Raw genomic sequence first — 24,374 nt, forward strand, 5'->3', positions numbered from 1 at the left:
TAAAGAGTATCTTGGATGACACAGGTTTGATGGGACACCACTGCCCACCATAATTACAACCATCCGCCTTTCTTCTTCTTACTACTTTCTCATGCTGTCTTACTCCTTCAATCCTTAGTCTATCCTTCAGGATCGACCTCCCTCCTCTCTTCAAATCTGTCCCCTGCATTCTACCACCACTGCCTCCTTCACTCTGGCCTCCTCATTTAGTCAGTGCTCCAAGTCACACAGGCTGTGTGTCAACAGGAAAGTCACCTAATCTCTCTGAGCCTCAGTTTCCTCATATGTAAAATGGGGACAAATAATATCCATCTGAAAATTCTGTGAAAAATAAGTTAATGTATACAACATACTTATAATAGTGCAATAATGTAGCTTTGAAGATGATAATATTGGCTAGCATTTATTTATTACTTACTAGATCAGTTCTAGAGGTTGGATGCATTAAGTGCTTTTTTCCAACTCCAAATTATATTTTACAATTTATCCATGTTGTCACAATCACAGTAGTTCAGAGAAGCTGCTGTTGTTGCTTAGTTGCTAAGTCAAGTCCACCTCTTTGCAACTCCATGGACTGTAGCCCACCAGGCACCAATGTTCATGGAATTGCCCAGGCAAGAATTCTGGAGTAGGTTGCCATTTCCTTGTTCAGGGGATCTTCCCGACCCAGGGACTGAACCCACGTCTCCTGCCCTGCAGGCGGATTATAGTGACTATAGTTATAGAGCTGGGATTCCAAAGAAAACAAACTTCTGTTGTTTAGTCACGAAGTCATCAGGAAAGTTAGTCACAAAAAACTACATATGGTATAATATCATTTTATAAAGCTCAAAACCATGCAAAACTAAATAATACATTGCTTACGCAAACATGTGGCAAACTATACCAAAAAAGAAAGACAAGGATAAACACAAAACTCAGGATAATAGTGATTTCTGGAGGAAGTAGGTGGGATTAGGGTAGGGAAAGGCCACAGACAGCTTCAAGGGCAGAGGAGATGTTCCCATTCTGAAGGTGGGGGTGGGCTCTCAGGTGTTCGATTTATTATAATGCTTCATAGCTTACACATACATCTATTCCTTCACATGTAGCAAATACTGCCATACATGTATATATATATTTATGCTTATAGGGCTTCCCTCATAGCTCAGTCAGTAAAGAATCTGCCTACAATGCAGGAGACTCAGATTTGATCCCTGGGTTGGGAAGATCCCCTGGAAAAGGAAATGGCAACCCACTCCAATATTCTTGCCGGGAGAATTCTCACGGACAGGGAAGTCTGGTGGGCTACAGTCCATGGGGTTGCAAGAGTTGGACATGACTTAATGACTAAACCACCACCACCATTACTACTATTAGGTTCCTTTAGGAGATAGACTATTACATTCTGAGGGCCGAAGTGCTACAGAGAGATTGACAGATAATTTCTCCACAACACCCTTGTGAGATAGACATTCTTTTCCCAAATTAAAAATCAGAATACTGGACTCAGAAATATCGAGTCATATGCCCAAGGTCTCACCTTGCGTTAAATATCTTCCTTCTGCCCCTATGAGTCCATCCTCCATCCTCTCCTCTCTACCCCAATGCCCTGGGAGGCTGACCCACATGGAATGCCTCAATGAGCCCGGTGTCCCTTGGCTTTGGTTACATTCAGTAACTGACAAACAATGACAGGAGGCCAGAGAATGGGAAGGCTGAAGCAAGAATGTTGACTTCCTTTATCCCCCATCATGGAATCACTGTGAGCTGTTGGCAGCTTTCTGCTGAAGGCCACAGCTCCTATCAAGTGGCCCTCTCCTACAGCTATCTCTCTGGGTCCATGCACCCCTCCTTACCTTGCCCCTTCAGGCCTAGGAGTCACAATGTCTTGCCTATCTGATGTTGCCAGCTCTGGGAAAATTAGAAGATTCAGATCTTGCTGCTTCCCCTGTTGCCCACCTGCAGCACTGTACCGTGTGTCTTTGTCAAACTCTTCTCAGATAACCTGGGTGGAGTGGTCATACGCTTCCTGACCCAGAAGTGGTAGAGCTGGGATTGGAACCCCAGTGCCTTCCATTGATCTGAAGATGTCTCTCTTCCCTTTGCTGTGAAGGTCTGTATGGCTCCAGGGAAGGTGATGACAGGCAATGGCTGTTTCTATTGTGATGCTATGTTCCTTAGCAGCAGAGTAGAACACCATTTGCCCTTCAGTGCTTGGGCTGTGTACACCTAACAATAGCAACACTTAACTGATATTGTTAAGAAATTTGTATAGAATGTGGTAAGTATAATAGGAATTATGAAGATTTACACATAAGCAATAAAAGAAATTTAAAAGGGATCTGGAAAAGGATAAGCTTTAGGCAAATGTCTTCATTGGCTCTATTTTCTGAACTTTACATCACTACTCTGCAGTCTTCTTTAATTGATGGGGTTTCCCTGGCAGCTCAGCTGGTAAAGAATCTGCCTGCAATGCTAGACACCCTGGTTCGATTCCTGGGTTGAAAAGATCTGCTGGAAAAGGGATAGGCTACCCACTCTAGTATTTGTGTGCTTGCCTGGTGGCTTAGCTGGTAAAGAATCTGCCTGCAATGCAGGAAACCTGAGTTTAATCCCTGGGTTGGGAAGATCCCCTGGAGAAGGGAACAGCTACCCACTCTCATATTCTGCCCTGGAGAATTCCATGGACTGTGTAGTCCATGGGGTTGCAAAGAGTCAGACGCAGCTGAGCAACTTTCATTTTCACTTTCACTTTCAGAGCAAAGGGCAAGATACCACCGACACATCTCAACAGGCCCTTACAACAGACACATTCAGTGATGACACATTCAGATTCCATAGCTTGGGTTCTCTCGTGCCGAATACAGTGGGAGGAGATCCTTGCAGCTTTCACCTCTTCATCTTTTAACTTTCTGGCTCTCTCTATTTATTTCTGTTTTCTGGTGACACTGCACAAAGACAGTGCTGGCTATAAGCCCAATTTATCTGTTGCTGAAATTGTAGAACAAGAACAAATTATCAAGTAATAAGCAAATATTGGCACGTTGGTTTGACTGACATTACAGAATATCCCATCATTATTTCTTGTCATTTTTTCTCACCAGTATGATACCTGTATTCCCTGCTAGAACACTCGGCATCTCAGCAGCATTGCTATTAAGTGGCAGATACATCAAGGTGCTAACAATCAGTGCCCAGAGGAGCCGCAGAAAGCTGATCACGACAAAGCAGGATAACGATGAAGAAGAGAAAGAATACAGTGCAATAAAAATAACCTGGGATTTCTTTACTAGATACTTAGAAATTTCTACTCCAAGCATATGGTCAACTCCCAATAATCACAGTGGGTAGACTATCCATACTACGAGTAATGCTCAGGCAACTGCTTACTCTCAGCCTACATTTTGTCTCTCAATTTCTAGGGACACTCATCCACTGCTTGTTTCTGAGTATTTCTTTTCCACTCCTTTCATGTAAGAGTAATTACAAGCAGATATCAGGACAGAAGGACAAAAAAGTTAGATAAGTATAGGATGGATGACAGAAAAGATAACACAAGTTTACCAAGATCCCTAACTGTGCCATGGCTTATGGTAGGCACTCAATAAATATTTGTTGAATTAAGTGAATGAAGTTATCAGAAAGTTGAATTAGGAGACTTTTAAGGCTTTTCTTCCTACCCTAATTTCATCACTCCTCAAAATAAGATCTTGGAGAAGTCCCAGGAGATAGATGTTCAAACTCACCAGGAGCAAAAAAGGGAAGTTGGAAAGGACTCATCTCAGGCTGAGATGGATTCCAAAAGAGTAACTGCTGCTGTCACAGTCACACTCTAGAATCATGTTTAGCCCCATCCAGAATGCAAGGGGACTGGAAAAGAGTTCTCTTAGAATTTAAGATACATACAAGATCTGAAGTGAAATTCCAGGCCTTAAACAATATAGGGGATTTGAGAAAGAGAGTATGTTTGTGGGGTAGTAATACTGTTTTGAGGTTATAGATTTCTATAATGTGGTTTCCCCCAATATCATAGAAACACAGAATTCAGGGCAGGAAAGTTTCTTAGAAATTATCTAATCCGGCCTCCAACCCACTGTAGAAGTCTTGGACAGGAAGGAAGCTCACTTTCTCCAGAGGCAGCAGCAGTAGTGCTGGACAGCTCCCACCTGGGCAGACTGTTTCTCCACTTCAGAGTCCGGATCTCTCTAATCTCTACCCATTGCTGCAACAGAGACCATGCCTGTTCCCGCCTCTTAGGGGCAGCACAGCTCTCCTGATACCTGAAGTCAGGGATCACTTTTCTTCCATTTCCACCCCCACCAGAAAACATCCTCCAACTGCAGAAACATAGTTTGTGGATCCCTTAGTATGCTGCTCTCCTGACAATATTCTAACTGGTCCACATAGCTCCTAAAAAGGAACTGGCAAGGTTCAGTGTAGCAGACTGAATGCAGCGGCCCAGACAGAACCTGGCCTTCACACATTATAGTGGGACTTTTTCTTCCCATTCATTTCATACAACCATCCTTCTTCCCAGACTCTCTTGGGTTTTTGTTCTCTTTAGCTGCTGCTGCTAAGTCACTTCAGTGGTGTCTGACTCTGTGTGACCCCATAGACGGCAGCCCACCAGGCTCCCCCGTCCCTGGGATTCTCCAGGAAAGAACACTGGAGTGGGTTGCCATTTCCTTCTCCAATGCATGAAAATGAAAAGTGAAAGGGAAGTCGCTCAGTCGTGTCTGACTCTTGGCGACCCCATGGACCGCAGCCTACCAGGCTCCTCTGTCCATGGGATTTTCCAGGCAAGAGTACTGGAGTGGGATGCCATCGCCTTCTCCTCCCTTTAGCTAGCAGAAATCTTTTCCTTTTAAATTGTTTACAATCTGTTCTGTCCCACCTTTGCTTAACAGGTCAGAAATAAGTTCTTTTAATTGTTCACTTTCTATTTAGTGTATGTAGCAGCTGCATGGATATGATAAACCTACCAGAAAGAAAACCACACCCTTCATATTTATAAAGGGCACACTGTAATAACTCATAAATTATCACAACCCTCTGTTTAATCACCTATTCTATAATATAACAGTGCCCAAAATGGCCATCAAGCTGATTGGTTCCTTAGATTCTGTGATCCTCTTTCATCACTTACTGGTCCTGTTCGCTTGTCTTCTCTTGCTTCATCCCTACGCTACCAGCACAGTTATATACTGTGCTGTCTGTCCTTTATGATCACTGGTTTGGCACTCAGTAGGGAAATACTTAGGTTTTTCCTAACTTTCTCAAAATGTCTGTTCTGCTCACCATGAATCCTAAATCAGCCTGGCTTATAGAGGCTCTAAATATTTGTAAAATAAACAAATGATAAATGCTCGAATAAGTGAGTGTCACCCACAGGTGATTGCCCCAGTCTGAAGAGCACATTCCACCTGACAGAAGCCTAGCTTTATCGCCTCCTTGGCCATGACCCAGAATAGTCTATTTCTTCTAGTCAGTGTCACCTGCCTAAATCTAGCTGTTCATCTCTGCAGATTCCTTTCTTTCCAAAGCCAGGGCTAAGCAGAAGAATGGCAAACACTATCTGATGGGCTAAGGGCTTCAGTTTCCTCCTCAGACTTCACTGTCATTGGAATAACACTGTTCAAGGTTTTGTTTCCAACAGTCATCACGTGTGAACTTGTGGCCAACAGAACTAGGAAGCGATGGGTAGGGATGACTAGTTGGTAAGCTCTTCAGCCTGCCAGGTACGCACACTCCTGGTGAACATAGGCCCCTTGGGAGGGAGGCAGCAGGCATCCCTGAACAATTTTTCCCGCTGAAAGTAGCAACAGCATTTTTGCCTCCCACCTGCCAGAACCTGTGAACCTTTTCTGTTCTCAGGAGCCTAGGATGCAATGCTTGGGACTACCCTCAGGGAAGCAAAGAACCTGAATCTACTATGCTCTTTCAATGACAACCTATTGTTTATACTTTTTCATGACCTTCCTCCCAGCTCTTGTTGAGTTTTGTTCCCCTTTACCTAGTAGAAATCTTTTCCTTTTTAATTGCTTCCAATCCTTTTTGTCCCAGCTTTGCTTAACAGTCAGAATTAATAAAACATTCTTCCAATTCTTTCACTTACTATTCTAAAGAAAAGAAGAGTGTGCATTAGCTTCAGGGATGTGATAAACCTATCAGAAAGAAAAACATACCCTTCAGGATCCCAAATTTCTTCTAACTCTGAAAGAACTAAGAGTCTGTCATTTGGTCCCCCTGAAAACTCTTCCTGTAAATTGCTTTAGGAAATGCCTGGTTTTATGCCTGTTAGTAGTATACTTGGCAAAGACGCCTTTAAAACTGCTTAGCCCCTCAATGGCTAAATTGCTAAATTACCTACATCAATCATGGATTATTTAAACCACCTCCTTGCTTCCAAGACAGATGAGAATATTTCTTCTGAATAAAGACCTCCTAAGGTTTGCGGTGGGGGGGACCCTTCTGTTCTATTCTTTATCCAACTCTCTTGTACTCATAGTTTAGAAGCTCTTCTTTGGATATAGCTAAGTCCATTTCACTGGAGCTTAAGACTTCCTACCTTTTTTCTGGTTCTCTGTGGATATCATAAAGAAAAAAAAAGCCACCATTTGACATGTATTTGTTCACAGCCTTCTGCTCAGAGCTCTTCATTCTGTTCAACATCCTTCCAAGCATTTGATGACTGCCCTTAAATCCCCTTTACCCACCTGCCCACCACCATCCACCAATCCTTGTACATGTGTCTCCCCCATAGCTATTTCAAATGCAGTGATTGCCTCAACTGACATCTGTTTCAAGAACTTAATCAGCACATTCAACAATTATCCAAGGTCTCCCCACAAAGGCAGAGCTCCTCTGTACAATTTACTGATTCCTCTATAAAATGCAGAGAGACAAGATGAAAGTTCTAAAAGCCCCAGGCACCACTATTTGCCACAGCAAACACTTGACAGACTCCAACCCCGCTAAATCAGAGAACAGAGTTCTCACTGACCGTGAACAAGGCTGGGGAGAGCACTAGGGTAGGAGTCAGGAGGGCTCTGAACCAAGCTATACCACTGACCACCACCACCCCGTAAGCAACGCCAATCCCACACAGATGTTGCTTCCAAGTAAAACATGACATGCATTTGCCTGGATTACAGCTCAGGGGTCTTCTGGCTCTCCCGTTCCATGTTTCTCTAACCATGCAAAGGCCTCTCCTCCACCTTCTTAAAAGACAAATTCTATGTCCCTAGCATGTCTCCCTTGCCACCCTCTGAGAGCAGCACCACCTAGAAACACTCAGAAACCAGTGTTTCTCAATCATTTTTTAAAATCATCATCCTGCCACAAAAGAGGCTTTTTATACTTTTTTCCTTAATCACCAATGAGATTTTAATATCATGAATATATTGTATATATGTTTATGCATGATATATTTAGCTGTGCTTAATACATGAAAGTTTTTTTGTGTGTGTGCCATACACAAGAACCAATTCGTATCCCCCTTGGAGGCAATATTGCCCCCATTGAAAACGCATGACCTAGATTGAGCTGAAGGCTGCCTCTTAAACGATATAAGTGGAGCTATTTGCCCTAAACTCTAAAAGCTACAAACATATTCAAAAGCCAGAGGTTTTAGAAAAAATCCATTACACAAGCTAGAGTGGAATCGGCTGGAGTTTCCATTTCTGCAAGGCAAATAATGGCTTCCCATCCCTGCCCCCCCAGCTACACTGTCACCTGTTCCAGGGCCTGTCCTGGTCCTCTAAGCCTGGAACCTTCACCTCTGCCCATGGTTCCAGCATCCAGCTTCCACTTTGTTCATATGAATCCCAGCAGTAACAATGGGAAGGATGGGAATGGGGTGAACAATAGGTACTGACGTAACAGAAATAATTAGAATCCATTCCAAGGGCAAAAACAGCCAGGCCTCTGGCAGGGATGGAGGCTCACTCCAGCTTAGTTGCATCAGGCCAGCTTCCCCCTCTCTCCCCTGCAGAACATTCCCCTCACCTTGGCACGCTGGCCAGATAGGTCACCAGTTTCCGCAGGTCTTCCTGTCTTATTCTGTCATGATTGCTGCGAGCAGGGAAGGTCAGGATGGGTCCACCTCGCTTATCACGGCCCCCTGCAAAGAAGAAGAGAAGGGTGTTTAAGAAAAACCAGCTAGAAACTGTGCCACAGAGGAAAAAGAATTCTCCTGAGTGCTAGATAAAACAGGCAGAAAGATGGTGCCCAGAGAAATCTGGTCACTGCCTTGGGCAAGGGCATGGAGTTTAGATTCATAACCTTGGGCAAGTCTTTTGACATCTCTGTTGCCTCATCTGCAAAATGCAGATGAAAATAATGACGACTACATTACAGGGCTGCTGCAAGACTTGATAAGATGGCACATGGTGAAGCACTTTGAGAAGTACTCGCTACAAATACGAGATGATAACGAAGGAGGTGATAATTGCTCTTACTGAGAAAACAGCCAGTGAAAGTGCTATGGTCTTTGGAAATTCAACCTCCAGTTTACTTCTCTTTGCAGACCTCTATGAGCAGAGTGCTCAGGGTTAACTGAATACCATGGTGAGAAGCCCTTAAAGCATCCAGCTGGGACATCACTGCTAGGAGGTTTTTAGATTCATAGAAAAGACCTAAGTGTGGTCTACACAGCCAAGGATCCACCCTTGCCTGCCTGCATGCCTTAGTGCCACCTGTCACTCCTGCTGGAGGAGCCCATGAATCTTCATTGGAAACAGGATGCTCAAGGTCTTAATCACTGCAAATGCATATGTACACACTATGATTACAAATGTCTTCTAAACATCTGGTTTAAAAAAAAAGTGGGGAGGAGTAACTGTGATGATGATCATTGTTTGCTATCAGGATGCCAGGGTTTTACATGGTTGCTTTTTCTTTCCTCTATTTTCCAAACTTTCTACTCATGATTTATTTTGTGATTAAAAATTTATTCATTAGTGGATGCTATGATTAGGAAGCAGGACCAAGTTTCTCAAGAAGGTTAAATGAGGACAAAGCTAAGGTGAAGTAACTGTGTCCTTAAGGCACTAGCTATTTCACAAAGAAGACTCTGTCATGATCTCAGGCTGCCACATGACACCCCCAGAGCAGGTCTACAAAGGGGTCTAGTGCAAGGGGGAGGAAGGGCTGGCGAGGCCACCACCAACACTGGAAAACAAGCTTAAAGGTCAGCACCTTGAAGAAGGGCACTTTCCAAGCCTCCCAGGACCCCACTCAAGTATGAGTTCATGAATATTGTTTCCCTCTGATTGTGGGGTCCAGAAATCACAAGACAGAGGGAGTCTCAACAAACAAAGTCCAACTTATTGCAGGATACTCTTCTGGAAGAAATAAGAAGGCTACAAGGAGAAAAAGGCCAAACAAGATCATGGCCACTGAGAGATTTGGCCCTGAAGAAAAAAATATTTCACCACCACCATCCCCTCCCTGCAGCCCCCACCCAGCCATATTTGCGTACACATACCACAGAGTTGGATCCTGACCCCCAACTCCAAACCTTAAAAACCACAAGCTCTGGGCTCTGAATATGGATGACCAATCTCATTTCATCTACCTTGGAAATGATCTCCATCTCCCAACTGCCTTCATAGGGGGAAAAGGAAGTAAAGGGATTAACAGGAAGGTTTCCTCAAAGCTAGGAGGCTCTCCCTCACTATCAACCTTCGCCTGCAGTGTTGACCTTACTTGAAAGATTTTCACTCTTGGGTGGTTTTAACTGCAGCTATTGCCTTTCTCATGGTCCTTCCTCTGTGGATGGTTTAAGAGTAGAGCTAAGGGAATATGGGGGGCCAAGGTTGGTGTGATGGCAAAGACTACCTAAGAGGCTTGGAAGGATGTGAGCATTGTCCCTCCTGAGCAGAAGCCAGTTCTTCCGTGGGAGTCAAGAGTTTCATAATCTTGGCTCCAGAAGGTTCCAGATGGTGGTGAGTGGTGGCAGGGGATGTGGGGTGGGGAGGGTGGGGGAGATGACCCAGGAGAGTGGAATCCCTTCCCTCCAGGAAAAATGAATGGATATGGCGTCCAGAGGGGGCAGCAGGACCAAGCCAGGTATTTTTCAGAAGGAAGATGAACTTGCAAGATTGTAGGAAAAAAAGGAGGAACAGGCATAAAGGAAGAGAATCTGTGCTGGAAGGAATGGAGACAAGGGGTGGATCAAGGCTTCAGGACAGGTACAAGAGGGGGCCCTGCCCTTTTGTCTGTGGTACACTCAAAGAGGAGGGAAACAACAGACATAAGTTAGAAAGACAAAAAGTTCAGCCTGCCTAGGAGACACTTTCTCTAGGTAAAATAGTGTTGAAAGTCAAAATAGGCTTGAAGTACTGGGAAAAGGAGGATGGACCATCTTTGGAGAGTGTTCCTGGAGAATGGACAGCAGGACTGGGTACGATGTAGGTTTAAGGGTAGGTGCAGGGTATCTGGCTTTAATGAGAGCTCTGTTGAAGGTCTGGCCATGGTGTCCATGCTAGGCTGTAACCTGAGCGAAGGCAGAACAGAGCTCATGCATCGATTAAGTGGGGAGGACTTGGGGAGGAAGGAAAACGGCCTGCTTCTTTGTGAGTTCTCAAAGGAGAGGGAACAGCATATGTTTTATTTACCTGATATCCATACTTCCCCAGCTGATAGGGGAACACCAGAAGCGGTCATGGGTAAGAAGCTAAGGCTACCAAGGTCAAGGTCTTGAATGTGCATGGCTACAGAAAGGACGTGGAAGACTTCAGTGCTAAGGAGATTGAGGAGCCATGAAGCTGTAGGATTTGACTGATAATTAACATGAGTACTGAGGTTCCAGAGGGCACTAAGTCGAGATAAAGAATGAGAACCCTTTGCTGAAGTCAAGGTGCACTGTGGAGTGGGCCCCAGACAGTGGAGACAAAAAGAGCAAAGTTTTTAAAAGATGATAGAGATGGTGGCAGGATCTTCAGCAGCGCCATTCCCTTACTTATCCAACACCTGCTGTTTGCCAGTTAACTGAGGCTTTGGTGCTGGAAATAGCGGATGGGAATATAGAGGACAAATAGGGAGGGAGTGGTTTGATGTGCTAGAAAAGGCACTGGTCTCCTTCTGCAAAAGCAGGGCAGGACAGGGCTAGGTAGGAGGCAAGTTCAAAGGCAAGGGAAGTTAAGGCTTTGCTGATTGAGGTGGAGGAAGATGGCACTCATATTTTTCAGGGGGAACCAGGCTCCAGTGGGGACAAATAGATTATGGTAATTTTGGAGGAGGACAAGAAAAACACCTCTAGGGAATCATACCAAAAGTATGGCCCATACAACTGTAGTTCTGCAAGATGCTGATGGATACACAGGGTATTTTTAAGAGAATGTGTTATTTGTATTTTGGGAAATGCTCTCGTGTTTTGAATGGACAGTCTCTAAGAAGGTGGCTACAATGGGCAGCATTACCCAAGTTTACTTGAGAGTAAGCCCTTTTTTCTTTTTTGAGGATCATCTCGTGTACCTGTTGTTCTATGCAATGTCCTTTGAGACATGGGTCCAGAGTATAAGTGGTGGTGCCACAGCAGTGTGGAGCTCCTCTGAGAACAATGGGCTTGATGTTGATGGCTGATAAGGTGGAAAAGAGGGACATCAGGAGGAGCCAGATGAGGGTGTGAGCACACACAGAGAGCAGGGTGAAAAGGGTCTGCACAGGGAGGCTGGAGAGAAGGGACAACGGGTGCTGAAAGTGGGAGGCAGGAGCACATGAAGGAAGCTGGAGAGAGAGCAGAGGGAGAGCCCATGGCTGAGGACACAAAGCAGGATGGGGCAGGGCTGGAATGATGCCGGCTGCCTGAGCACAGCCACAGATTCCGTTGCACACACGTGCACTCGCCCACACACTGGTGGGCCCAGGATTATTCCAAATGCACGTTCCCTTGGCAGCACAGCTTCCCCTCGCCTTGGCCACACCAGGGCACCAGCAGGGGAGGGGGCTTAACCAGCACTTGGTTTCTCTGCTCAGCACTTCCTGCAGGGCTTCTTCTCAGAGAGACATGGATCCGCTACACTGCATTACTTAATTCTGGGTTTCTTTATTTTTATTTTTGTGTTTGGTCTTCTAAAAGCTTAGGATACAAGTGCCTTTTTTGGTTTGTTTTTTGTTTGGGGTTTTTTTTTTAGCTGCAGCCAGTCATCTCCCTGGCACCCTCAGTGTCCTTACCAGGCACAGAAGGACAACACTCCATAAGCCCCAAAGTTCCTGGCACCACTTGCAAATGAATAAGACTTACCCCCACATAGAGAACAGGCTTGTGGTTGCCAGGGGAAAGGGTGGCCCATGTGGACACATGGGCATGAGTTGCCCACTGGCCCCCTTGGTCCCACTCTGGGAAGCAGCTACCTGCCTCTCGTTTGACTGACCATCTTTCTGGCACATTGCTGCTCTGTACACCATGAGGACACATCCTGACACTTGGAAAGCTCTTTTCTAGGGCTGGCTGGACCCTGCTCCAGGGCTCTAATGGAATTCACATGGGAAAAAATAAGCCACAATCAATCAAGCTAGGGTCCCAATGCCAGACTGTAACGTGTCTGCATTCATATGCCCTGAACTGCTGTGCAACAGGATGGTGCTCAAAGAGTATGCATTAAAGCCAGGATGGCCTCCAGGAGGAGGCAAAGTGGGAAGCAGAGGAACAGCTCAAAGGTATGGGGAAGGCACTGCAGATAGAGGGAGCATCAGGCATAAGAGAATGGAAGAACGAGCAGGACACCTGGGGAGAGGTGGGACACCTGGTTAAACAGCTTCAAGGCATTAAAGAAGAGGAAGACAAATGCTCTGGCCCCCTAGAGACTGTGGGCCATGTCCTGGGAGCCCAGGTGATGGACAGCAGTAGCGGTCAGAGCCCTGGTGCTGCCCAGCAGTCCCAAGACTTCTACACGAGGTCTTCCCAAAACGCTCAGTGAGCACTCAGATCCAAGTCTATGAAGGCTTCAGAGGCTGTCTTCTGTCTCCACCTATACTGAACTCTGCCACCTGATCGAGTCAAGGATCCAGCCTGAGCTTCAGCTTCTTCAGTGACAAGGGCTCATTACCTAATAAGATATACCAGTGCCTAATGCTAATGGAGAAGGGCAGCTTCCCAGCCACTCTCTCTAATAGCAAAAACAGTAGCAAAACACTCTATTATTATTACCACTACATGCTGTGCTTAGTTGCTCAGTCGTGTCTGACTGTGCGACCCCATAGACTGTAACCTGCGTAGCCTGCCAGGTCCCTCCGCCCATGGGGAGTCCCCAGGCAAGAACACTGGAGTGGGTTGGCATGCCCTTCTCCAGGGGATCTTCCTAACCTAGGGATCGAACCCAGGTCTCCCACATTGCAGGCGAATTCTGGTAGAACGACTCAGCTCTGCTATTACAGCAACAAAGCAGCCATTGGCAACACCAGCAGTAGACTGAATAACGGCCCCCACTCATATCAAGCCCTAGTCTCTGGAACCTGTAAATGTTACCTTATTTGGAAAAAGAGTTTCCATAGATAGTGATTGTTAGGGCTCTAGAGACGGGAAGATTATCCTGGGAGGTCTGAGTAGGCCCCCAAGTGAAGTCACAGGTATCCTTACTGTGAGGCAGAAGGATCTGACACAAACAGAAGAGCAGAAGGCAATACCACCAGGGAGGCAGAGATGGGAGTGACATGGCCACAGGCCAAGGGATGCTGGCAGCCCCCAGAAGCTAAAAGAGGCAAGAATCAAATTCTCCCCTAGAACCTCTGGAGGGAGCACAGCCGTGCTCACATCTTGATTTCAGTCCAGGAAACTGACTTGGACTTTTGGCCTCCATAACTGTGAGCGAATACATCTCTATTGTTGTAAGCCACCAAGTTTGTGGCAAGAGGAAGCTAATACACTACTAAATGAATGCACATGGGCTATGTTCCAATAAAACTTTATTTGCAAAAACAAGTGCCTGGCCTGCAGCAAAACACAGGCTATAGTTTGTTGATCCCTGAATTAGACATTAAAAGGACTGGGTGCACAAGATATGCTATAGAGAAAAGTAAAAAATGAATGTTATTCAGAAAAACAAAAAATAGATACAAATACTCACTTGAGTTCCCTTTGCTAGAAGAAGAGATAAGGAAGAGCCAGAAAAAAACTTCCATCTCTTGTTCTTGAACCACTCAAGAGACGAACCTAAATAAAACCTGTGGGAAGGTGTGAAGGGGATAGACCCTTGCATCTCTCAGAGGGGCCTCAGCAGCTCCCACAGGCCTAACAGGCCTGGAAGCGTAGGGCAAGGTGAGGTGGATGTGCGTGGGTGCATGACGGACCCACCTTTGGTTGTGAATGTCCTCCAGAACACCCGGTGGGGACCAGAGTGCTCCTTTCCCTTTCTGCCTGCCTCTGGAGAGAGGAGCAGCTGCTTTGAACATCACCTCCACCCCCACCTCATTCTCATTAGCACACAAAGAGTGTGTGCCTGCACACATTCCCAACACACACACACACACTTCTCTAGATCTGTAACAGAGGAAACTTGCATAGACACTCACCAGACACGAAGGCCACTTTTTCCTTTAGGATGGGAAGGACATCAGAAGCTTTCAAACCATCATTCCGAAAAGAGCCTGTCAGAGAACAAAACAGAAGGAATCAGAGTGAAAGGGGTCAAAAGACTGAATCCCTTGGTTCCCCCTTAGCTTTTCAATCCCCTCATGGGCCAGAAAATAATGCCCTCTCTGGGGCCCACAGCCTAGCCCAAGAGCAGGAGAGGCTCCACAACAGAAAGGACACTTTACATGATGCCAGTCCACAGGGGTGACCAAGAGCATGCCCCTCTGGGTCCTTTTCAAGAAGAGGACAGTGCAAGTCACCCCCTTAAAATAGACACAAAGTACCATGTCCTGGAAGCAAAACTACAGCCCCATTGCTGTGAACTTGAAGATGGGGGCTTTTTGGAAATCGTTTTTATACTTTCAATGCTAGCACAGTGGCTGGTACATAGTGAATGTTACACACTAGACACTCAGTAAGTATCTGTTGAACAGGTCAAGTTAACATCAAGATGGACCACAATGTCCTAAATAATTCCTTTTGCTTTTTCCTCCACGTGGCATAGCAACTGTTAGTCTTCATTTTACAGATGGAAAAAGTGAGAATTCCCGAGTGAGAAGCAAAGTGGAGTGCAATACCATTTTCCACCTCTTCTCCCTTCCCTTCAGTGCCACTGTCATCAGTCCATGAACGACTGATGAGCAATGTCAACTCCACGGGAAGCAAATGCACTCCCTTCTTCAGCTACTCACTCTCCGCCTAAATCTCATTTCTCAGGTGGAAAGTCATTTCTGGGGTCCAGCTGAGCTCCTGTTAGGAGGCTGGAGGCAGAGGCCTGGGGCTCACACAGAATAGAAAATAACAGTGTGCCTGGAGAAACAGCAGCCTCAGGAAGCGAAGGACAACCCAGGCTGGTGTGAGATGCGTGGGAAGGGAGGACTCAGCTTACACGTGCACACATACAAACTCCAGGCCATCTCACCGCCCCTTGTCATTTATCCTGAGTACCCCAGAGGACTCTCAGGGAGAGCCAGCCCACACTCAGAGCCCTGCAAGCTGTAAATGGAATTTTTGCTGTGTACCACCTCCAGGAACATGGCACAGAGGGATCCCAGAAGAAAGGCAGCCCTCTGTGGGCTCAGTGGGACAGAGCTAGAGACCACGGACACCCCTTCAAGTGCCTTTCTCCACTTGGCTTTCTCCCCTGTGCTCCCAACATGATAATCTACAAAGGGGAAAAATGTGCTGAGCAGGATGGTCTTGCTCAAGGCGTCTCAATTCCTCATCACTGACTATTTCAAGCTTCCAAAATTGTTGGGAATTTTGGCAACACCCCAGGACTAAGATCACTGCCTAGAGAAGGGAAATAAGACAGTTGCACACTCAACCAAAGAGGAGAAGCAGGCCCAGAATGCCAGTGTCCATGGTAAGAGGTCATATGCTAGCCCAAGACAAATTTACAAAGGATCTCTGACCCTTCCATCTATTTCTTCATTTTCATTTTTCACTAAATGTAGACAGTGATGCTTTTTGCTCATCAGTTGCTTCTCTTTACAAGCTGACCCAGAGCAGCTGATGCTGAAGTAACCAGCTGCAAGCCTCACTTTGAGAAGACTGTGGGCAATAGAGGAAAAAAAATAACACCATAAAAAGAAAGTTCTAACTATAGAACTTTTTGTACTTTCTATCTTTGTTTCTACTGATCTTTATGCTCTGACTTTATCTTCCAACAAAGGAAAGCTATTAAACCTCACCAGTAGAAAGTAATTAGGATCAACGTGCTGCTGCTGCTGCTGCTAAGTCACTTCAGTCGTGTCCGACTCTGTGCGACCCCATAGACAGCAGCCCACCAGGCTCCCCTGTCCCTGGGATTCTCCAGGCAAGAACACTGGAGGGGGTTGCCATTTCTTTCTCCAATGCATGAAAGTGAAAAGTGAAAGTGAAGTTGCTCAGTCATGTCCGACTCTTCGAGACCCCATGGACTGCAGCCTACCAGGCTTCTCCATCCATGGGATTTTCCAGATAAGAACACTGGAGTGGGTTGCCATTGCCTTCTCCAAGGATCAACATATAAATTATTGTAAAAAATTAAAACTAGATACATAGATAATTTTTCACCATGATGCAATAAGAATAAGCTTCAGTTTCCTGGGCAAGGAAGAGTCCTATTAGACTTTACCAGCTAGACAGAGATCATCTTTAGCACATGAGTTATGTGCATAGAATCATATCTGCATCAAAAGTTTTTTCATATAAAATGTGTCCTTCCAGATTATTTACAAGTTCAAAACCAGCAAGACGCAAGCTAATGAAATATTACTGTATAATAACAATCCACATAACCCTCTTGTCTCCTAAACTCTTGTCCTGTTTTTTTCCACTGTTGTTCCTCTCCTGCTCTACTATGTTAAAGTGAAAGTTGCTGTAGCCTTTTCCTTCTCCAAGGGATCTTCTCAACCCAGGGATCAAACCCAGGTCTCCCACATTGCAGGCAGATTCTTTACCAGCTGAGCCACAAGGGAAGCCCAGTAAAGTATACAAGATGGCTCTAATTTCCATACAGTTCCCAGACAAGTTAGGAAGAAAATGCTATAACAGAAGAAAAAGGTTACCTATCCTGCCACCTCCCACCTGTGGAGAGACAGAGAGAGCCTGGAATTCCATTCTGCAGAGCCCACTCATCAAGCCCCGCCTCCTCCTTCTCCACTCCAGACTCCAAGGCCTGAGAGAAGAGGAGCAGCTTGTCCAGGCAGCTTGCAATTATTCCTCCAAGTACATGTCACTATCTTGGGTTGGGCTGGTCTATGGATTCCTGGCAGGGGATGGGGGTCCCTTCTCTTCCCAGGCCAGAGTTCCCCCATCTAGTTCAGACCACAGCTGAGCTATCTGCTAGGTTGTGTGTCCAACCATAAGAAAACCTAAAGGGTCCAGGTTTACAAAATCCCTAACTAAAGGATAATCATTTCCAACAGCAACAAGATTTTTCACATTATAAAAGGATGTGATCCAGGGTCTCTTTAAATAAAAGTTGCCTTAGTGATTTGAATTAGTTTCTTATTTGCCAGAAATTGAATTACAAATAACTTTTCAACAATGTATGTATTATGTAAAGCCAAGTAGAGCTACATTAATTAGTCTAGCAGCTCAGAAGTTGGTGACCTTGCATAGAAAACCTATTTGCACCGGCTAAAGATCCTGTGTATCAATAACCCCATGGCCCTTGTGAAACCAGTTGTCATACATAATCTGTAAGAAAGGAGAACTTCACTGAACACTAACTCAAACAGAACCAATGAAATAGCAACATGTTTCCACTACTAGGTACACGTCTGCACAGGCTCATAGTAAACGTTCAACAAATATTTGATGACAAACAAAATAAATATATGAATGAAATGTTAACCTTTCCTAAAGTGACTTGCACAAGGTCAGTGGCCTCATCTGTCACACCAAATGCTGGTGATCTGAGTAGATGATACCACTCAGCTGTAGTATTCTGAGACTTTTTAAACCTTTTCCTCATATTTATTGGCCTTTGAGATCCTTAGATTTTCAGATCAGTATGCTTTGAAAGAACCAATTTCCTGACATGATTCAGTGCACTTCAGGAAGATAGAACAACTCTTCCTTGGCCTTCCAGTCCATTCTTCCCCAGGAATCAATTTAGAGATTGGAATACTCATGGCACATCACACCATTTTGCAGACAGCCAAGTTACCAAAATGAGAGACTAGTGACAGGAGAACTTCCGGGGGCATCACACTTTGAAGGAGGCAGCCTGAATGGCAAATTCTCTCTCTGATATAAAGGTATATTTGATGGCACTAATAGACTATAAACCCCAGGCCCCTTGCTACCTCTAAAGAAAGACTGGGAAGAAATAAAAGCCCCTGTGCTCTTGCAGATACTGCAGGAAAAGAAAAAACCAGGGGGCTCCCTCATGGACCTGACCCAGCACGAATGCTGTGTTTTATCTTATGGACAAAGACACACTTCACTGGCATTCAGTGCTAGTCCCACCCGATTCATGTCCTGCTGCTGTCAGAATTACAAGCCTGCTGTTCTGTTAATTAGCAATGTTCAAATGCTCTGCATCTATTAGGGAAGTAAAAGTTACCACTGCCATCACCCCAGGATCTCCAGCATAGGTCTTCTCCAAGCCCCACTCTTGCCTACTCCTCACTCCAAATGGGCTATGCTCACATTGCTGCTGCCTGCTCCTCCTCACATTTTCCCAGTCGCTGTTCCCATGCAAGAAGATGCCAATCACCCTCATCTGGCTCCCAGCCTCTGTGTGGCTCCCTGAGGCAGGAGCAGGACTGGCCCTCTGTTACAGGCCCTGTCTGTGGTTCTGTAGCTCTGGGATAGCAGGGAGTCTCTCGGGGGAGCTGGGGCATCATCTAGGCTAACCTCCTTTAGGAAGCAATCCTGATTTCAACAAGAAACAAATAAGCCAATGTCGAACATTTGGAGGTGAAAGCTGCCAGGGTACCCATGGATTGCTCTTTATTTCCTTTTGGTTTGCAGTCACTCCCCCTTAATTTGCACTTAGAAGCTACTGTGTTAAGTATTTTAATGTTGCATCAAATGGACCCGAACCCTGTTTAGCTACTGAGACAGCAAGTTGTCCAGTGTCCAGGTCTCCGTCTCCTCCCTCCGCTCCAACCCTATGTGTCCAGGATGGAAGGCTTGATCATGGTGGCACTGAAAGACTGACTGATCCGCCACACAAAAAAGATCTGGTTTAGAGCTGAGAGTTCCAATAGCTCATTAGGCCAAACCTTAGTCTGGGCACTATTTGGACAATTTCCTATTCCCAGAGTCATTCTTTTATCAATTATTTCTTGAACCCTATTGTGTGTGAGCCTTATGTTAAGCTTTGGGAATACTTTGACAAGTAAGAAACGGATCCTGCTCTCCAGGAGGTTTCCAGGCAGAGGTAAATAGGCATGCAGATAAGACAGTGAGTTGTTATCAGAGACAGGATAACATATGTACAGAATGCAAAGGAGTCCAAAGGAAAGCCTTCTTAAGGATGAGTCCTAACTGCTTGCTACTTAAAGTTTTAAGCATCACCTACCAGCGAGAATCTTGCTAGAAATGCAGAATCCCAGGCCCTACCCCAGACCTACAGAATCAGAGCCTGTATTTTAACAAGAAGTTCAGATGAGGAATACACATTATGTTTAGGAAAGTGCTATACTCTAAAGTTTGTCTTTCTATTCCAGAGTTGCCTCAGAAGCAGAGAGAGACAAAAGCATCCTTTAGCCCAGTCTAAACAGAACCTTTAAAATCTGATCCAGGGCTTCTGCTCATGACCAACCCTCTACACAGGATTCCAGAGATTCAGCCATTACTCTATGACCCAAAACTCAAATCCAGCTCTGGAATAAAAAGGCTATCCAGGAAGGCGATCCTCCTCCAGGGCACTGAGACTGGACCATGTCCTATTTTTTGACAGTAGGAACTTTTATGAATAACACTTGTTCAAACTGCTCAGCATTTTGGTAGTTTAAACCACTTTCTCATGGACCAAATGCTTTAATTTCACAACAAATCTTCCTCTACACCAGGCCTCAGAGCCCTCTGCCTTCTGGAACTGTTCTCAATACCACAAACACTGTCACTGATCATATTTACAGGCCAAGATGCCATCTCTGAGACAGCCCTGGAGGACAAAGCATCCAGACGGCTTATGCCTGTTTACCACACCTGCACTCCCACCCACGGGTATAAAGCCCTGAACACTAGGCAACACTGGATGAGAAACAGAGGAAGGAGAGGCGCTGTCACCCTAGGGAGCCTCACACCTATGGAGAACACAGTGCTCATCCCAGGCAATTTGTTCCTTAGGAGAGGAGAGCCAATGTTTGCCCTCTGAGAGTTTTCTGCCTAATACCTAATGCCTATTTCCTCTGACACCAGAATGCTACCAGACACAGTACAAAAAGATAACTTAGATTCTGAGATCCTGATAAAGATCCTCCCATCTTGCCTCCAACAAGGCTGGCCCACATCCCCTCTAGCCTGATTACTGCTGCCATCACCCACTGAGTTACCCAAACAGAAATTTGGAGGCGTATCCTAGACTCCCCTCTATTGCAAAGATCGATTCAGTCACTTGATACTGTTGATTCTACCTCTTAAATCTTTCTCTAATGAATCACTCCTTCTGGGCAGCTTGTTTGACCACCCCCGTCCAGTTGAACTGTCCCTGACTATACCTTGCACTCTGTCACTCCTAAAAGGCGTTTCTGTGTTTTCATTCTGTTCCCCCATTAACTGCCCCCCATTCCACAAGGGTGGGGACCGTGTCTTACTTGGTGTTCTACCCTAGCGCCCAGCACAGCGCCTGTCATGCAAAAGAGGCTAAAGAAACACTGAACTGAAACTGAGCACACACAGGTCCTAAGGACACAGAGTAAGAGCCGTGAGTTGTCAGGGTGGTTCCCCTGGGAGGTGATCTTTGAACCAGATTTTGAATAAGGGAGGAGCCAAAGAATAATGCTCTGATGGGAAGCAGTACAAGCCAAGACAGAGAGAAAGGGGCCAGCAAACCGTGTGCTGTAGATGAAGAGGTTGCTGGCTGAACAGAACAGCAGGGTCAGAAAGGCACGGTGGTAAAGGGTGGGCTGTGTGATCTCGCTCTGAACCTGATCACTCTCAACAGACTGGGCTCCTGAGAAGGCCTCCAGCAAAGATGTGGCTTCAAATGCCTACAGAAGCTCAGAGAGCTGGATTGTGCTGCAGTAAGGACCAGAGCTGGTAGAATCTGCCTGGTCCCAAAGGAAGGCTATAGTTCCAGAATAGAGTTGGATCCAGCAGGCACTGACTCCAACCTCCATGTTACCTCCTGTTCTGTCTTCAGGGAGACAGGGTAGGAAGGGACACACAGCCCCTGCTGAGGTGGCTGGTGGGACGGGGTGGGGGGACACTGGAACTCGGCCTCTTTGTATCTTCTCCCTAGGTTCCAAGAGAGGCAGGAGGAATGTTTGCTTGCCAGGTACCTCCTGGGAGCCTGCCAGGCTGGGAGTTTGGGGAAGACCTCATGAAGATGCAACATGGAACGATTCATAAAGGGAAGAGACTTAAGGACATGGCTCCTCCTGTGTGGGGACTAGTTGGGGGAAAGCTCTTGGGAGAAGATGCTGTCAGTGCAGCTGGGATGAGAGGGAACCCACTGGTGCAAAGAGGTGGTGATCTTTATTCCCCTCGCTGTCCTTTCTTTCCTTCCTCTTTTCCTATATTAATTCAAGATAAGGATGAGAGGGGAAAGGGTAAGAGAGATAAAGAGCTGGAAACACACACATACAGATGGAAGTGATGGTCTTGTCTCATCTTTACAGACGCTAATGAGCTATTGAGGCAACTGCCTGTGGGAAACTCTTTCAGGGACTATAAATATGTTCCTTGGCACTCTCCTTAAAACAGCTGCCACTGAGGCAGGAAGTGTGTGCAGAGCTGAACGGAAGGAACAAATCTGGCCGAGAAAGAGATGGAACAGCTTTGCGCCAGCAACAGACACACAGCACAGTGTGAGGATGCATTGCCTCTCCCCAGTCTGGGGACCCACTGCTCCAGTCAGGCTGACTCCCGGCAGTGTCCTTCACCACTGACACTTGCAAATGCCGGACCAGCCAGCAGCATCCTCCCACCCCACGAGCAGCAGCCACAGAGCAGTGATGGTGTGGCAGGCTCTCACCCCCACAGAACCAGGCTACAGACCTTCTGAGAGAAGGATAGTCACAAGCCTCAGCTCACCTGATCTCAATGCAGAAAGGGGTGGGGGGTGGCGGTGCAAAAAACAAAAGGGCCCCTCTCTCAGTAATTACTAAAATTAAGCTTTTCCAAGCAAACTGATGAGGCGTTATGCCAGAAACTGGCAAGGACGGCCAGACTGAGCCGTCTTTACACAAGGGGGTGCAAAGTCTACCTTCTCTGAACTCTGGCATGCATTTGAGTGTCACTCCTCACAATGACCACTTTCTGCCCTTCTTCATCGTGAAGTGTGCCTCTTCCCCACAGTACCTTCCCTAACTCCTTCCTGAACCCAGGCTGGCCCGGCTTCCCTTCTCTCTACATCACATGGCAGGCACCCCACTGCAAAGAGATCTCCACCCCTGAGTTGAGATCTTTGTCTAGACTCTTAAGCTCTTGAGGGAAGGAACTGGGTGCTTTTCTGCGTATCTCCAGTGCATGGCACACAGCTGGTGCTTAATGAGTTTACCCAGGAACTGAATCTTTTTCATCCACAGTGCCTTCTACACAAAAGGTGCTTAATAATAGCAGCTGTGCCTCTTCCTCTCCTGGTCCCGCTTTGCGTCTGCTTCTACCCCATCTCCATCTTTCTCTTTCTCATGCTTCACACAAACTCTAACTGTGGCCTATTTGACTATTAACTTCCTAAAGTCAATATTAGATATAAAGGCCTGGCTAATAGGCCACTTCTGAAGAGCAGAAATGTTTAACACTTACCATTACTAAATTAGCTCCTTTAAAGATCACTAATAATTAGCACTTTAAACATATGGGTAACACCTCTCTGAGCCCAGCTAATGAGTAAACCATTTCTGTTTATTCTTCACAAGCTTTAATATTAGCTTGAGTTGAGACCTCAGCTGCAATACACAGGTTCACTCACTCTCCCTCCCTCCCTTTCCAGAAAAGTTGCCATCATTTAATGTACTCTGGACACAAGAAAATGGCCATTTCAAAAGAAATTATACTGCTCATCACTTTTTTTTTTAACAGAGTCTTTTCTAACTGATCAGGCTATTTAAAGTGCTCATACCTTACAGATGGTGGTGATGGTGGGAGATTTATGGTCTTTTTGTTACACTGAGCATTACTCTTGGATGGGTCCTCAAAGTAACAGAACATTAGCCAGAGATGAATATAAATAAGCTGTTGAACATTAGCAGCATATCTGCTTTTATACTATGTTTAGAGAGAGACCTAACAGAAGCAGAAGATATTAAGAAGAGGTGGCAAGAATACACAGAACTGTACAAAAAAGAGCTTCACGACCTGGATAATCACGATGGTGTGATCACTCATCTAGAGCCAGACATCCTGGAATGTGAAGTCAAGTGGGCCTTAGAAAGCATCACTCCGAACAAAGCTAGTGGAGGTGATGGAATTCCAGTTGAGCTATTTCAAATCCTGAAAGATGATGCTGTGAAAGTGCTGCACTCAATATGCCAGCAAATTTGGAAAACTCAGCAGTGGCCACAGGACTGGAAAAGGTCAGTTTTCATTCCAATCCCAAAGAAAGGCAATGGCAAAGAATGCTCAAAGTACCGCACAACTGCACTCATCTCACATGCTAGTAAAGTAATGCTCAAAATTCTCCAAGCCAAGCTTCAGCAAGACGTGAACCATGTACTTCCTGATGATCAAGCTGGTTTTAGAAAAGGCAGAGGAACCAGAGATCAAATTACCAACATCCGCTGGATCATGGAAAAAGCAAGAGAGTTCCAGAAAAACATCTATTTCTGCTTTATTGACTATGCCATAGCCTTTGTGTGGATCACAATAAACTATGGAAGATTCTGAGAGAGATGGGAATACTAGACCACCTGACCTACCTCTTAAGAAATCTGTATGCAGGTCAGGAAGCAACAGTTAGAACTGGACATGGAACAACAGACTGGTTCCAAATAGGAAAAGGAGTATGTCAAGGCTGGATATTGTCACCCTGCTTATTTAACTTGTATGCAGAGTACATCATGAGAAACGCTGGACTGCAAGAAACACAAGCTGGAATCAAGATTGCCGGGAGAAATATCAATAACTTCAGATATACAGATGACACCACTCTTATGGCAGAAAGTGAAGAGGAACTAAAAAGCCTCTTGATGAAAGTGAAAGAGGAGAG

General features: G+C 45.6%; 1 protein-coding gene across 2 annotated transcripts in view; it reads right to left on the bottom strand.

Moving 5' to 3' along the window:
• The window catches only part of LOC120870552 (kalirin), a 522,430-nt gene that overhangs the window by 297,738 nt on the left and 200,318 nt on the right, over positions 1 to 24,374 (bottom strand). For both annotated transcript variants that reach the window (XM_040250305.1, XM_040250297.1), the window contains exons 2-3: positions 14,497 to 14,571; positions 7,990 to 8,104 (exon numbers count right to left, since the gene is read on the bottom strand). In XM_040250305.1, the coding sequence (XP_040106239.1) occupies positions 7,990 to 8,104; positions 14,497 to 14,571 (190 nt within the window). The remainder of the gene's footprint in view (positions 1 to 7,989; positions 8,105 to 14,496; positions 14,572 to 24,374) is intronic.

Source organism: Oryx dammah, unplaced genomic scaffold (assembly GCF_014754425.2).
Source record: "Oryx dammah isolate SB20612 unplaced genomic scaffold, SCBI_Odam_1.1 HiC_scaffold_2, whole genome shotgun sequence".
In the NCBI taxonomy this organism is placed as follows: domain Eukaryota; kingdom Metazoa; phylum Chordata; class Mammalia; order Artiodactyla; family Bovidae; genus Oryx; species Oryx dammah.